General features: G+C 50.8%; 1 protein-coding gene across 1 annotated transcript; it reads right to left on the bottom strand.

Annotated features, from left to right (window-relative positions):
- Positions 1-10,327: 10,327 nt before the first annotated feature.
- Positions 10,328-10,950, bottom strand: LOC117194276. The gene is made up of 2 exons (XM_033398868.1): positions 10,534-10,950; positions 10,328-10,465 (listed from the first exon to the last, which is right to left on the bottom strand). Exons 1-2 carry the CDS (start codon positions 10,931-10,933, stop codon positions 10,452-10,454), a joined length of 414 nt encoding a protein of 137 aa, XP_033254759.1. The 5' UTR covers positions 10,934-10,950; the 3' UTR covers positions 10,328-10,451.
- Positions 10,951-12,669: the final 1,719 nt, after the last annotated feature.

The following is a 12,669-nucleotide window of genomic DNA, read 5'->3' as shown; positions in this document are numbered from 1 at the left end:
TGCATAAAGCGCAATGGTAGCCTTCTTCACCCTTTCCACTACATTGGGCCTCCATGCCAGCTTTCTGTCCAGTACTGTGCCTAGGTATTTCACCTGTGATTTTGGAGTCAGCCTAGTTTGGTCAATTTTCGGGGGGGTCCATATCGGTACCTTGTACCTCTTGGTAAAGAGGATGAGGTCCGTCTTGTCCGCGTTGATACTGAGTCCTACCTCTTCCGCCCACTCACGTATCTCCCTGAGTGTACGTTCCATTAAGGAGCTGAAGGTCGATGGACATACACCCGTAATAAGTATGCTTATGTCGTCTGCATAAGCTGTTATCTTTGGGACCTTCCTTTCAAATCTCTTGATGAGGTCGTCGACCACCAGATTCCACAGTAGTGGCGACAGGACTCCACCCTGAGGTGTGCCTCTGTGTGCCCCCTTTACCATGGAAGCAGTGCCCCACTCCGATTGCACCCGTCTACAACTTAGGAGGTTTTTGATCCAGACGTTGATTGCAGGGTGTATGTTATTCGCTTCTAGGCGACTTGTTATTGCGGTTGTGGCCACGTTGTTGAATGCTCCTGAGATGTCCACAAATGCTCCCAAAGCATACTTTTTGTTGTGAAGGGCGCTCTCGATGGTGGCTACTAGCGAGTGTAGTGCCGTCTCCACTGATTTGCCTTTGGTGTAGGCGTGTTGGTTTTTTGACATCAGTCCCCCTACCTCATTCCTGATGTGCAAATCCAACAACTTTTCTAGTGTTTTTAGTATAAAGCAGGTAAGGCTTATCGGGCTGTAATCCTTGGGACTCACATGGCTGCACTTTCCTGCCTTAGGGAGGAAGACAACTCTCGAGGTTCTCCATTGGATGGGGATATAACCTGTACTTAGGCATGCTGAGTATATTGCGAAGAGCCATGGGGTAATAGCCTCTTTGGTCAACTGCATCATGGCTGGGAATATCCCGTCCAGTCCTGGTCCTTTTATGCCCGCGAAGGAGTCTATGGCCCAGTGGATTCTCTTAGTGGTTAACAGACCTATTGGGGGGTGCTATTCCTCGGTTGCTAGGTCCTGATGCTCCTTGGCGTCGGTGACCTCGGTGCATCCAGGGAAGTGCGCCTCCATTAGTGCTGTTAGGGCTTCTTTACTGCCCTCTGTCCACTGTCCGTTGTCTAGTTTTAGTTGGCTCTGTACTGTGGGCTGCTTTAAGAGCAGCTTCCAGAGCCTAGCGGTTTCGGGCACTTTCTCAATGTAGGAGCAGAAGTTTCTCCACGAATTCCTTTGTGCCTTACGTATTTCCAGCGATCTAGAAGCAACAATGGTGGAGGCGAGCCTCAGGAATGTCGTTGACGCTCCTGCAGATAAACCTCCACCATTGTAAGGCAGCATGCGCTGCTCTACTGCTCCACCTGGCCAAGGGTGGAGCCGACATAGTCCTCATTCAGGAGCCCTGGATCCTCGGAAACAGGGTCTCCGGTCTGAGGACTTCTGACTACAAGCTATACGTAGCTGAAACCGCAGGTAAAATTCGTACCTGCATTCTTGCAAAAAGAGAGTTGCACTTATTTTTGCTCCCAAATTTCAGCAATGAAGACCACACCGCAGTGAGCCTCGAAGGCCAGGAGCGCTCACTGAGGATCTGCTCCGCATACATGGGGCATGAACAACCAGACCCCCCCTCCACACGCGCCTCTCCGGGCTCTAATCGCAGACTGCTCGGCCAAGGACATCGGCCTAATTGTGGGGTGCGATGCCAATGCACATCACTGTCAGTGGGGAAGCACTGACACAAACGAAAGGGGTGAGTACCTTTTCAGTTACTTACTGACCACTCAGATGGTCTTATTCAACCGGGGAAGTGATCCCACCTTTATTATTAAAAACCGCAAAGAGGTCCTGGACCTCACGCTTGCCTCTCATGAGATACAGCGGGAGGGTCCTGGAGGGTCCTGGAAGAGCACTCCTTCTCGGACCACAGGTACGTGGAAACTGTCTTCTCCTTCTCAGTACCGAAGCCAGTCCGATTCCGGAACATTAGGCGGACAAACTGATCTCGGTACTCTGATTACCTCTGTCGTGTTCTCCCTGAGCCCCCATCTGAGGAGGAGCTCTCCACGGAGGCCACGACTCGTCTTCTTAAGATCTTTACCGACGCCTGCAATAAGGCGCTCGACAAAGCATGCCCCTCTGGCAAGAACAGAGGCCGGAAGAAACCTGAATGGTGGAATCCGAAACTGGGTGAACTCCGGAAAGCCTCCCGGAGACTCTTCAATAAAGCTAAGGCTGAAAACGTTGAGCAAAACTGGGCCGAATACAAGGCCAGTCTGTCAACCTACAACAAAGAACTTAGAAAAGCCAAACGCGCGTCCTGGCGTAAGTTCTGCAGCGAAATCGAGAGTAACTCAGAAGCCTCACGCTTGCGCAGAGTTCTCTCGAAGACAACACCCACCCTGGGCTACTTGAGGAACACCGACCAGTCGTGGACTACGTCCAGCGATGAGTCGCTAAATCTTCTCCTAAATACCCACTTCCCTGGCTGCGATGAAAACGGACCCAACCACCTCGCGCCTCCTTCTGTCGCCTCAAATGCCATCCTGAGACTGCTAAGCCAGGAGAACATTTCCTGGGCGATCAGAAGCTTTAAACCCTACAAGTCCGCGGGGCCAGACGGCATTTTCCCTGCCCAACTGATTCACGCGGGACATAAAGCCATTAACTGGCTCAAAATAATTTACGAGGGAATTTTCTCCCACGGGTGCATTCCTGACACCTGGCTTCAGACCAAAGTCGTATTCATACCCAAGGCAGGCAAGCCCTCGCACACTGCGCCAAAAGATTTCAGACCCATAAGTCTATCGTCTTTTCTTCTAAAGGCGATGGAGCGGCTCCTGGGGCTGCATCTAACGGCGTGCATTCCGTCCAGTCTGATCTCAGACTCCCAGCATGCCTATCGGAAGGGAAGATCCACCGAAACGGCCCTACACTCGATCACATCGATCATCGAAGCGTCCCTTAACTTTAAGGAGTACACCCTAGTAGCCTTCCTCGACATAGAAGGCGCCTTTAACAACATCCTTCCGACCGCCATCACGGGCGCACTGACGAATCTGGGCGTTGACTCCAGGACGGTGAGCCTGATCGATCAGATGCTACAATGCAGGACGGTTGAGGCATCACTGGGGACGTCAACGTGTACCAGATTTGTCAGCAGAGGCACACCGCAGGGCGGAGTCCTCTCGCCCCTTCTATGGAACGTGGCAGTGAACACACTGCTGCGGGAGATAGAGGGGGGTGGCTGCCGTGTGGTGGCGTACGCGGACGATGTTGCCATAGCATTCTCCGGAAAATTTCCGCAGACATTGTGTGAGTGCATGACAAGTACTCTCACGAAAATGTCGAAATGGGCAGACAAATGCGGGTTAGGCGTCAACCCGTCTAAAACGGAACTGGTGCTTTTCACTAGGAAGTACAAAGTTCCGGTACTGATTCCCCCAAGACCATGTGGGGAAACGCTAGTCTTCAGCAACAACGCCAAGTATCTTGTCCTAATCCTCGATAGAAAGCTCGATTGGAAATTGAGCATAGAGGATAGAGTAAAGAAGGCCACAGTGGCCCTCTATACTTGCAGGAAAGCCATCGGACTAAAATGGGGAATGACCCCCTATATAGTTCGGTGGCTCTACACCGCCATCATACGACCAATCATGCTCTATGGAGTGGTGGTATGGTGGCCAGCCTTAGAGAGAAGGACATGCCTCAATAAACTCAGCAGAGTTCAACGCATGGCAGAGCTTTGCATAACTGGCGGGCTACGCACTACTCCAGGGGAAGCCCTGGATACTGTGCTGGACCTCCTCCCTGTGGATCTCATGGGAAAGAAGGTGGCAACACTTTCCGCCCTCAGAATGAGAGAAGCCAGACTGTGGAAAGCATCCGCGGTTGGGCACTCGGGAATCCTGATGAGACTCCCGCAATTACCAGAGAGGACAAATTACTGTATTCCTAGTGATCACCTCTCGACGCCCTTCCAGGTATCAATCCCACCTAGGGAGGACTGGGAGATGGGCGAACCAGGACCTGCAAATGCAGCTCACTTCTACACTGATGGCTCAAAACTAGACGGCCGCGTGGGAGGCGGAGTCTACTGCAGCGAGCTGAGCATCAGTCATTGCTTCAGGCTCCCGGATCACTGTAGTGTGTTCCATGCGGAGGTTGAAGCCATCAAGGAGGCCATTTCTATCGTCTCCAAACTACTTCTAGTTTTTTTTTTTTTTTAATTTAATTTTATTTTATTAGAAATCAGCTTTACTTAAACTATGATCTAATATTAGTGATATTTACATTGGCTTACTACATATTATAAGAGTTTAATGATTAGGTTTATATATACATTTTAATGATGTGTTATTCAGCAAATTTTTCTATTTTTTATGTTCGATGGGTGGAGACGTTTGAGTCTGCGTGGGATTTGGGGGTGCAGTAATCCTCTGGCTGTTTCATTTGGATGGTTAATGAGCCTATCGTTGTATCGACTGCTATGATGGTTTATTTGATCTCCAATTTTTGGGATGAGGAGATCTCTTTCCAGCATTGTGGTCCGAACAAACCACGGGGCACCTGTCATCGCCCTTAGAGCCTTCGCTTGCATGACTCTGATTTTATTCAGATGCGTCTTCGCTGCACATCCCCAGACTTGAATGGCATATGTCCATATAGGGATTATAGTTGCCTTGTACAATATGACTTTATTGCGTAGGGGAAGCTTACTTTTTGAGTTCATGAGCCAGTGCAACTTTTTGAGTTTGTTTTGACATTTGATGACTGTAGCTCTGATATGCGGTCCCCAAGTTAGGCTTTTATCGAAGTGGACACCGAGGTAGCAGTGACTGCTCTTGCGCGGAATTATATTTCCGTTGAAGGTTAGGTCTGGTGGGTGCTTGCTTCTTAGAGTAAAATTTACGTTAACTGACTTTGTTTCGTTAATTGTGATGTTCCATTTTTTTGCCCATTTTTCCACGGATTCGAGGTAGATATGAAGTTGTTCAGCAACGGCTCTGTAGCAGGTGGATGACGAAAGAATAGCAGTATCGTCAGCGTAAGTGGCGACCAGGAAGTTGCTTGGGTTGATAATTGGCTCTGATAATTTTTATGTCTGAAATAGCGTCCTTGATTGTGACAATAAACGTTCTTTCTCCCAAAAATGACTTTATGACTGAATACTGGGGGGCGGGTAGTAGAATCTTTAATTTATATAAAAGTCCCTTGTGCCAGACTTTGTCGAAAGCTTGTTTCACGTCGAGAAACACCCCTGAGCAGTATTGCTTAGTTTCATAAGCGTTGAGGATGTGTTGAGCCACTCTGTGTACTTGTTCCGGAGTCCCGTGCTGTCTTCTGAAACCGAATTGGTGCTGTGGAATAGCTTCCTTGACGCAGCTTTCTGCCACCATTTTGCTCAAGAATATTCTTTCGAATATCTTGGAGAAAACTGGCAGTAGGCTTATTGGTCTGTATGACTCTAGGGCTGACGTTGGTTTACCTGGCTTTAGTATCATCACAATCATTGCACACTTCCATTGGGTGGGGAGGTGGCCGATGCGAAGGATGGCGTTGTAGAGTGCAACTAGAAACATAACTTCCTTGCGTGGAAGCAGTTTTGCGATGCGGGCATCTATTAAATCGTGCCCAGGAGCTTTGTTGTTCACAAGAGCTTTTATTTCCGCTTGGACTTCAGAAGGTGAAACTGGCTTGCTTTGTATCGACATCTGTAGGGGCGCTTCTAAGTACCAGGAGAGTGCTCGCGTGTGATCTTGAGGTGCTACATCGGCTGGAGTGAATCTGGTCTCTAAATTTCTAGCGAACGCTTCTGCTTTTTCCAAGTCAGACTTCACCCAGGTACCGTTGTCGTTTCTTAATGGAAAGCTGCACAGTGGCTGCCTCTTGATGCCACGGGTGAGTTTCCAGAGATTGACCTGGCTACTTTCGGTTGTATCGGCTCTTTTTAGCATTTCGTCGAAGTGTTTGCTGCTTTTCTCAGCGAGACCTTTTTTAAGTTTCTGCCCGCTCTGTGCATCTGAGCTTTAGTGTCTGGGTCGTGAGTTCTTATGAAAGCTTTCCTTAGTCTTCTCTTGATACGCACAAGGTTTTCGATGTGAGGGTCAGGTGATGGAGCAGGTCGGGTCGAGCGCTCCTCGGACGTGGGTGGTTCTGCGGAGAGAGCTGCTGCCTGGATAAGGCTATTAAGCGAGCGTACAGCCGCGTCAATGTCTTCTGGAGACTCGAATCTCTCGTTAAGTCGGATGTGATATTCCAAATGGGTTTAAAAAATCTCAATGTTTGCTCGACTGTGCAGGAGCTTCTGTTTAGTGGGGTAGTTGACAGGGGATAAGTGCATTTCTATGAGAAGCGGTAGGTGATCGGAGGGAAGGTCGAAGTTCGCTTGCATGTGCAGGAATCTATGGGGAACGCCTTTGTAGATAGCGAAATCCAAGGCACTAGGCGATCTGTTGGAGTCGTATGGGTAGTGGGTTGCAGAGCCAGTGGCAAGAATGTTGGCTCCACTTGAGACCATATAGTCGTGGATTTCGCGACCTCTAGGGCAGGAGCGAGGGTTTCCCCACCATTGGTGCTTCGCATTCCAGTCCCCAGCTGCAATGTATTTTGGCCCAAAACTAGATAATAAAGAGCGGAACTGAGAACTTGTCCATAAGGTAGCAGGAGGACAGTAGATAGCCGAGATAGTTGTTTCTCCTAGAGAGGTGCTTAGCACCATGTTAGCAGCTTGAATTTGGCCATCTCTAATGGGGTTGATTGGGAAGTGCTTGAGGCTGCTGCGGATGAGGATAGCAGATCCTCCTCTGAAACTATCGGAGGGATGATTTGCAGTGTAGAGTTCGTATCCTATTAGTTCGAATGTTGTTCTGCTGCAGAAGTGCGTTTCCGAGAGAAGCATTATGTCGATTTGATTCGATGCAATGAAGTTTTTGAGTTCTAGGCTTTTGTTGGCTATGCCCGACGCATTCCAAATACCTATACGGTAAGGCATTTTGAGAGGCTAGTGGCTGAGAGAATGTTGAGGATCTGCTCTTGCATTTTCATGAGCCTGTTTTGCATTAGCATGAATTGGTCTAGCTTATCTGCAAGATTCATTAGCTTGTTCTCAAGAGGCGTGTTGTGAGGTGATTCTGGTTGGGTACGAGTTCGGGATGGGTTCCGGTTTCCTGGTTCTCTTGCTATACTCCTTGATCGGTGCTGGGCTCCTCTAGCGACTTCAGCATAGGATATATGTTTTTCCTGACTTTTTGGCTGGGAAATGGACATATCGTTGCGTGGCATGTCCCTCTGTCTGCTGCTTCTCGAGAGCGAGCGAGAGTTTTTCTGGGTGCGCCCGGAAGTATTCTTTCCCCTAGGTTGCGCCTGATGAGTGTTTTCCCAATTTACCTGTGGTGGTTGTGGGTACAATTTCAATAGAAGCTGTTGGTAGACCCTACAACCTCTATAATTGGCAGTGTGGGAGCCAAGACAGTTGGCACACTTGGGCTCGACGTCTTGTGGCTTTGAGCATTCTATGGTGGCATGCGGACCCCCGCATTTAACACAAACAAATTTTTTGTTGCAATATCTTTTGGTGTGTTCGTATTCTTGACAACGGTGACACTGTGATATCTCCTGTTTGCGTTGTGGCTGCTCAACAGTAATCTTTTGTCTGCAGAGGTCTGATACTTTAAAAATCTCTTTATTATTTTCATTTGGCTCTAAGTCCACGAAAAATAAGCTGAGCTGCTTCTTGGTCGCTCTGTTAAGAGGATTGTGGATGAATCGGGCTAGATGCCCCTTGGCCATGAGATCTTGCTTAATATAATCAGTTGGGGTGGAGTGGTGAAGATTTTTGATTACTACTCTATATGACCGTTCTTCTTTCAACTGGTAGCTATGACAGAGAACGCCTTTAGCCATCAACGCGGAGGCGATTTTGCGGTAAGTGGTTGAGTCGTTGCATAGGAGTCTAATTTGTCCTCCAGTGCTTGTTTTTATACGGTAATTTTCGGGGCTTGCCAACGTATCCAGCATTGACCAGAACATTGCGATGTCGTTTACCCCGGGTATGATGATTGGAGGAGGCAGAGGGTTGCGTTTGGTTATAGGGGATTCATTACACTCCTTGTGAGGGCTGAGGTCCATATCTTCGGTACCGTCGGCAGTTGGGTCGTCAGTGTCAAGAAAGAAGGGTTTCGACTACTTGGGAGACTGCGTTCAGTTGAGTGAAGTTTTCTTTTTGGAGGAGGGAGAGCTCCTCTGTCCTGCCAAGAAACATGAGGGTCGTCAGTTGGCTGTGGGGCATGGTAGTGGGGAATGTTATTGGGACCATCCGTAGCACGTTGGTCGTTAACTTGCTTTTGCGTAGAATTAAGTATTGTCAGTTCTGAAGTGAGCTGGGCTTTAAGAGCTGAGGCAGTAGCAGAACTCATTGGATCAGCAGTTGACGGTTTGTTAATGCTACGAGAGACTTTAGTAAGGGACTTAGATGAGCGTAGTTCCATTTTTAAGTCAGGTAGATTTGGGCGTTTAACCCAGACGAAGCTGAGGTCTAGTCTGTAGGCGCGTGCACTGACCGTAGGTCGCGCCCGCTTTGGTGGCCCGCGAGCGACGGTGCCCACACGAGTACCGCGCGCTAAGGAACCCGAGCGGCGCTTAGTCCCACTGGTACCGCGCGCTTAGATTCACGAGCGGCACTTAGTTTCACGAGTACCGCGCGCTTAAACGTTTTCGCACAAGTAAGTTGTTTGTTGTTGCCACTGTAGTGGGCTTGTCCGTTTTTATTGCTTTTGCAAAGTCTTTCACAGCGATGTTGGAACGCGTCCGTATTCAACGAGAGCATGATCGAGACCCACTTCTAGATACGCACTTAGTGTGCGTCTTCTCGGACAGTCAAGCAGCTATCAAAGCTCTAGGCTCAATATCGTCGAACTCAGCGACTGTAAATGACTGCCGCAGGTCTCTGCACGAGATCGCAGAGCAGTTAGATCTCTTCCTTATATGGGTCCCCGGCCACAGGGACATCGAGGGGAACGACGCCGCCGACGAGCTAGCCAGGCAGGGTACTACGAATCCTCTCCTATCGGAGAGGGAGCAAGTAGCGATGCCCTTGGATACGTGCAGGCTCCTAACGCACGAATCGTTCGAGCAAAATGGCAATAGGAGATGGCAACAAACCGATTCCTGTAAAGTCTCAAGATTGATATGGCCACATCGATCGAAGAAGCGCTCAGCAGAGCTGTATAAACTCAGCAGAGCACAGTGCTCTGCAGTTACTAGAGCCATCACGGGACACTGGCAGATCGGCACTCACGCCTCTAGACTGTCAATCCCTCATAACGACTTCTGCAGGAGTTGTCGCGACGAGGAGGAGGAGGAATCGGTCCCCCACTTCTTCTGCCACTGCCCAGCCCTTGGAAATCGTCGTCTTCGAATTCTCGGGGCCGCTTTCCTCACGGACATTTCGGACCTGTCCGTAATCAAACCAGGGACCTTGTCCAAATACATCCAAGCCACCGGATGGGACTGCCCTTAACCTGCAGTAGTATGCTCTCACGGTTCGGGCAACGCGAAGGGGCACTTGCCCATGCGGCAACACAACGGACCTTTTATAGGTCCAAGTGAGCTTGGGGGCGGGAGGCTCTTATCCCCCCCCCCCCTCCCGATTACCGCCTTAACCTAACCTAACCTACGTATTTCCTTCTTGTAGCTCCTAAGTAGGATTTTAAATTCCTCATTGACAATCTTTTCGTTCGCTTGTTTGGCGATCTTAAAGAATTCCTTGAGGTTGTTCCTTTGGAGAGAGAGATCTCGGTTCCACCAGAGTGGCCTGGACCTCCTCTTCGTTCTCGAGGGTTTGCACGATGCATGGTAGGCGTTCAGTAACTCGTTGGATAGGGTCTTTAGGGACTTCTCTACATCCTCCGCGGTTTTCACTGAGCCCGGATTCGCGAGCTTCGAAGTAACTGTCTTTTTAAACATTGCCCAGTTTGTGTTCCGGGGGTTTCTATAGACTGTTATCTTCGAAGAGTGTTTGAATTCGCACTTGAACTGAATGTACTTATGGTCTGAGAAGGATGGTCTTTCGAGGACTCTCCAGTCAGATACCAAAGTACTCTTTCCCGTGACAAGAGTTAGGTCTAGCACGTTTGACGAGGTGGGACCCACGAAGGTGTGTTCCTCCCCCACGTTTGCTACGTCTAAGTTAGTGGATAAGATAAAGTCTAGGAGTGACTCACCTCTATCGTTGATGTCGGGGCTTCCCCACACATTGTGATGGGCGTTGGCGTCTGCGCCGATGAGGAGTTGGAGATTTTTGGAGCCGGCTTCTGTCACCAGACTCCTAAGTTCTTCCGGTGGGGCGGGCCTGTCGTGTGCCATGTAGCAGGAAGCTGCCATTAGGCGCTTTTCCTCGCTCTCCAGCATCACCACCGTCAGGTCATCCGTGCTGTAATGAGACATAAGATGAGCATGGATTCCCTTCCGTACGAGTACGGCGGTTCTGTTCCTGCTTACCGATGTTGAGTAGAGAAGATTGTAATTTGAGGACTTCAGTCTGGCCACAGAGTTGCCTGACGCAATCCACGGCTCCTGGACTAAAGCTATGTCGGCGGGCCCTTGCTCCATGGCAATGAGGAGCTCCGCCGACGCTACCTTGCTTTGATGAAGATTGAGTTGCAGCACCCTTAGTGTCATGGGTGGCTAACTCAACCTCGCACGACGGGTTGACTATGATTGTCAGGTCACCGTCCTCCTCCTCCTCCAAGTCGTCCAGCGCAAGACCCTGGGCGGCCTCCACTATGGTCTCCAGACCTAGGTCCTTCTCGACCTCGCCTGCCTGGAGGGTGTGCGCATCTTTGTCCCCGGGGTGGCGCTTTTTCAGCCGTAGGTATACGCTACCTACGCCCCACGCCATCTTCCCGAACTTGGGATACAAGATGTCCTCCGCCGCCTTGCTGATCTTGAGGATCACGTGCTGGCCCCCCTCGTTGGGTAGTGGGCTACCGGCGTGCAGAACCTTCTAGTCAGCCGTTGGCACGTCCGGATTTTGCCTCTGCAGCAGCTTCAGTGCTCGCTCCCCCTGGACAGCAATGGGGAAGAGCATCTTCGCCTTTGGTATGAACGGGATCAGCTCCCTGTCTACTACCTCCAGCTAGGCCCCCTCCCCCAGAGCTTCCAGTAGGGGCACCTTCTGCACCAGCCACTGCCGCGTTGGGTCGTCAATTCATTTGAGGATTTTGACCCCGTTCCGTCATCCCGCTCCATCGAACGTGGGCATGGGAGCGCTGGGGTCCTCCTCCATTCGCGAGAATAGTGCCTCGACGAGCTGCGCGTGGACTAACTTCCACTGCGCCGCCGTCATCTTCCCGTTCTCGTCGCTGCGGTCGATCAAGGCCACAATGAGATGTCTCTTGGACAGCTCGCTCATGGCCTTCTGTCTCGGCTTCCTCGTCTTCGGCTGGGGGTGGCCACCTTGGGCCCGCGTTGCCGCTTGCTCGCCGGAGTGTCTTTGGCAGCACTCTCGATCGAGCGTTGCCTCTTGGTGGCCAACATCTCCTCCACCTTGTTGGCGAATCCAACGTTTGTTGCCTTCATCTGGGGCAACTGCGCGTAGTGTTCGCGGCCCTCCTGTACCCGTTGCTCAGCCCGGGCTAGCTTTGACTTCTCCTCTTGGGAGATATCCGCCTTGCCCTGGAGCCGGCTCAGTAACTTGAGGGCCGCCTTATACTGAGCTTTTGCCTTCATCCCCTCCCTGGAACGCTTCGGCCCTTCCCTACGCAGGGAGCTGGTACCTGGTTCCGGCGAGCGGAGAAGGCTTTCCTCTTCGGTCTTGCTAATGGATAGCACGCTCTCCGGGTCGGAGTCTGCGTCGACTACGGCACCCGCGCGGCTCACCCTGCAACGCGTCGTTTTTGTGGCAGTAGTATTACAACTGACATGGCCTGCTCCCGCCATGCCCGAGGTGTGACCGCTGGCGACACGCAGAGAGGATTGCTCCTCCCCGTGCCCGCCGGTGGTAGCAGTCCCGCTTTCCACCGACGTTTGGGTTGACATCCCAACCCGTGCTTGCTCCTTATCAGCCTCCATATTTGGCCCGAAGGTCCATACCGGTTAATGTTTTTCGGGAGGACCACCCCCTAGCGTTTTATGCCTGGCCGCCAGGCACCTCTAGCCATGGCTTTGGTTCAGTTCCCCCAACTTTAGATCGGGAAGACGATGGACCATAGCCTTAGCTAGACACTGCATTACCCCGGGCAGGGCAAGCGACAGTGCATTATCCTCGCCCGGGATAATGCAGTGTCCATTGCCCAGCCGGCACCCTCGTGGAGGGTTCAGCTAGAGGGTTTTTGCCAGCCCACGAACTGAAAAGCTCGGACTCTAAATCGATGATCGGACCTAGATCTACAAACTCATCGACTGACGCCTCATTTTGCCTTGACAGAGTGTCAGCAATAACATTTTGCGAACCCTTCCGGTGCTCAATGCGAAAATCAAAGCCCCGTAACTGTATAGCCCATCGCGCTAGCCTTCCTGACAAATCCTTTTGTCGCATCAACCACTGCAATGCTGCATGGTCGGTTATTACTAAGAATTCCTGGCCTTCTACGTAGGCTCGAAATTTCTTAAGTCCCTTAATAACTGCTACACATT

The sequence above is a fragment of the Drosophila miranda genome, chromosome XL, assembly GCF_003369915.1.
Source record: "Drosophila miranda strain MSH22 chromosome XL, D.miranda_PacBio2.1, whole genome shotgun sequence".
NCBI classification, from domain to species: Eukaryota; Metazoa; Arthropoda; class Insecta; order Diptera; family Drosophilidae; genus Drosophila; species Drosophila miranda.
This window is presented reverse-complemented; position numbering and strand designations above follow the sequence as displayed.

What these genes read in the sequence shown, in the direction of transcription:
- LOC117194276 (XM_033398868.1), bottom strand. Translation starts at nt 10,933, where the DNA reads ATGGCGTGGGGCGTAGGTAGCGTATACCTACGGCTGAAAAAGCGCCAC.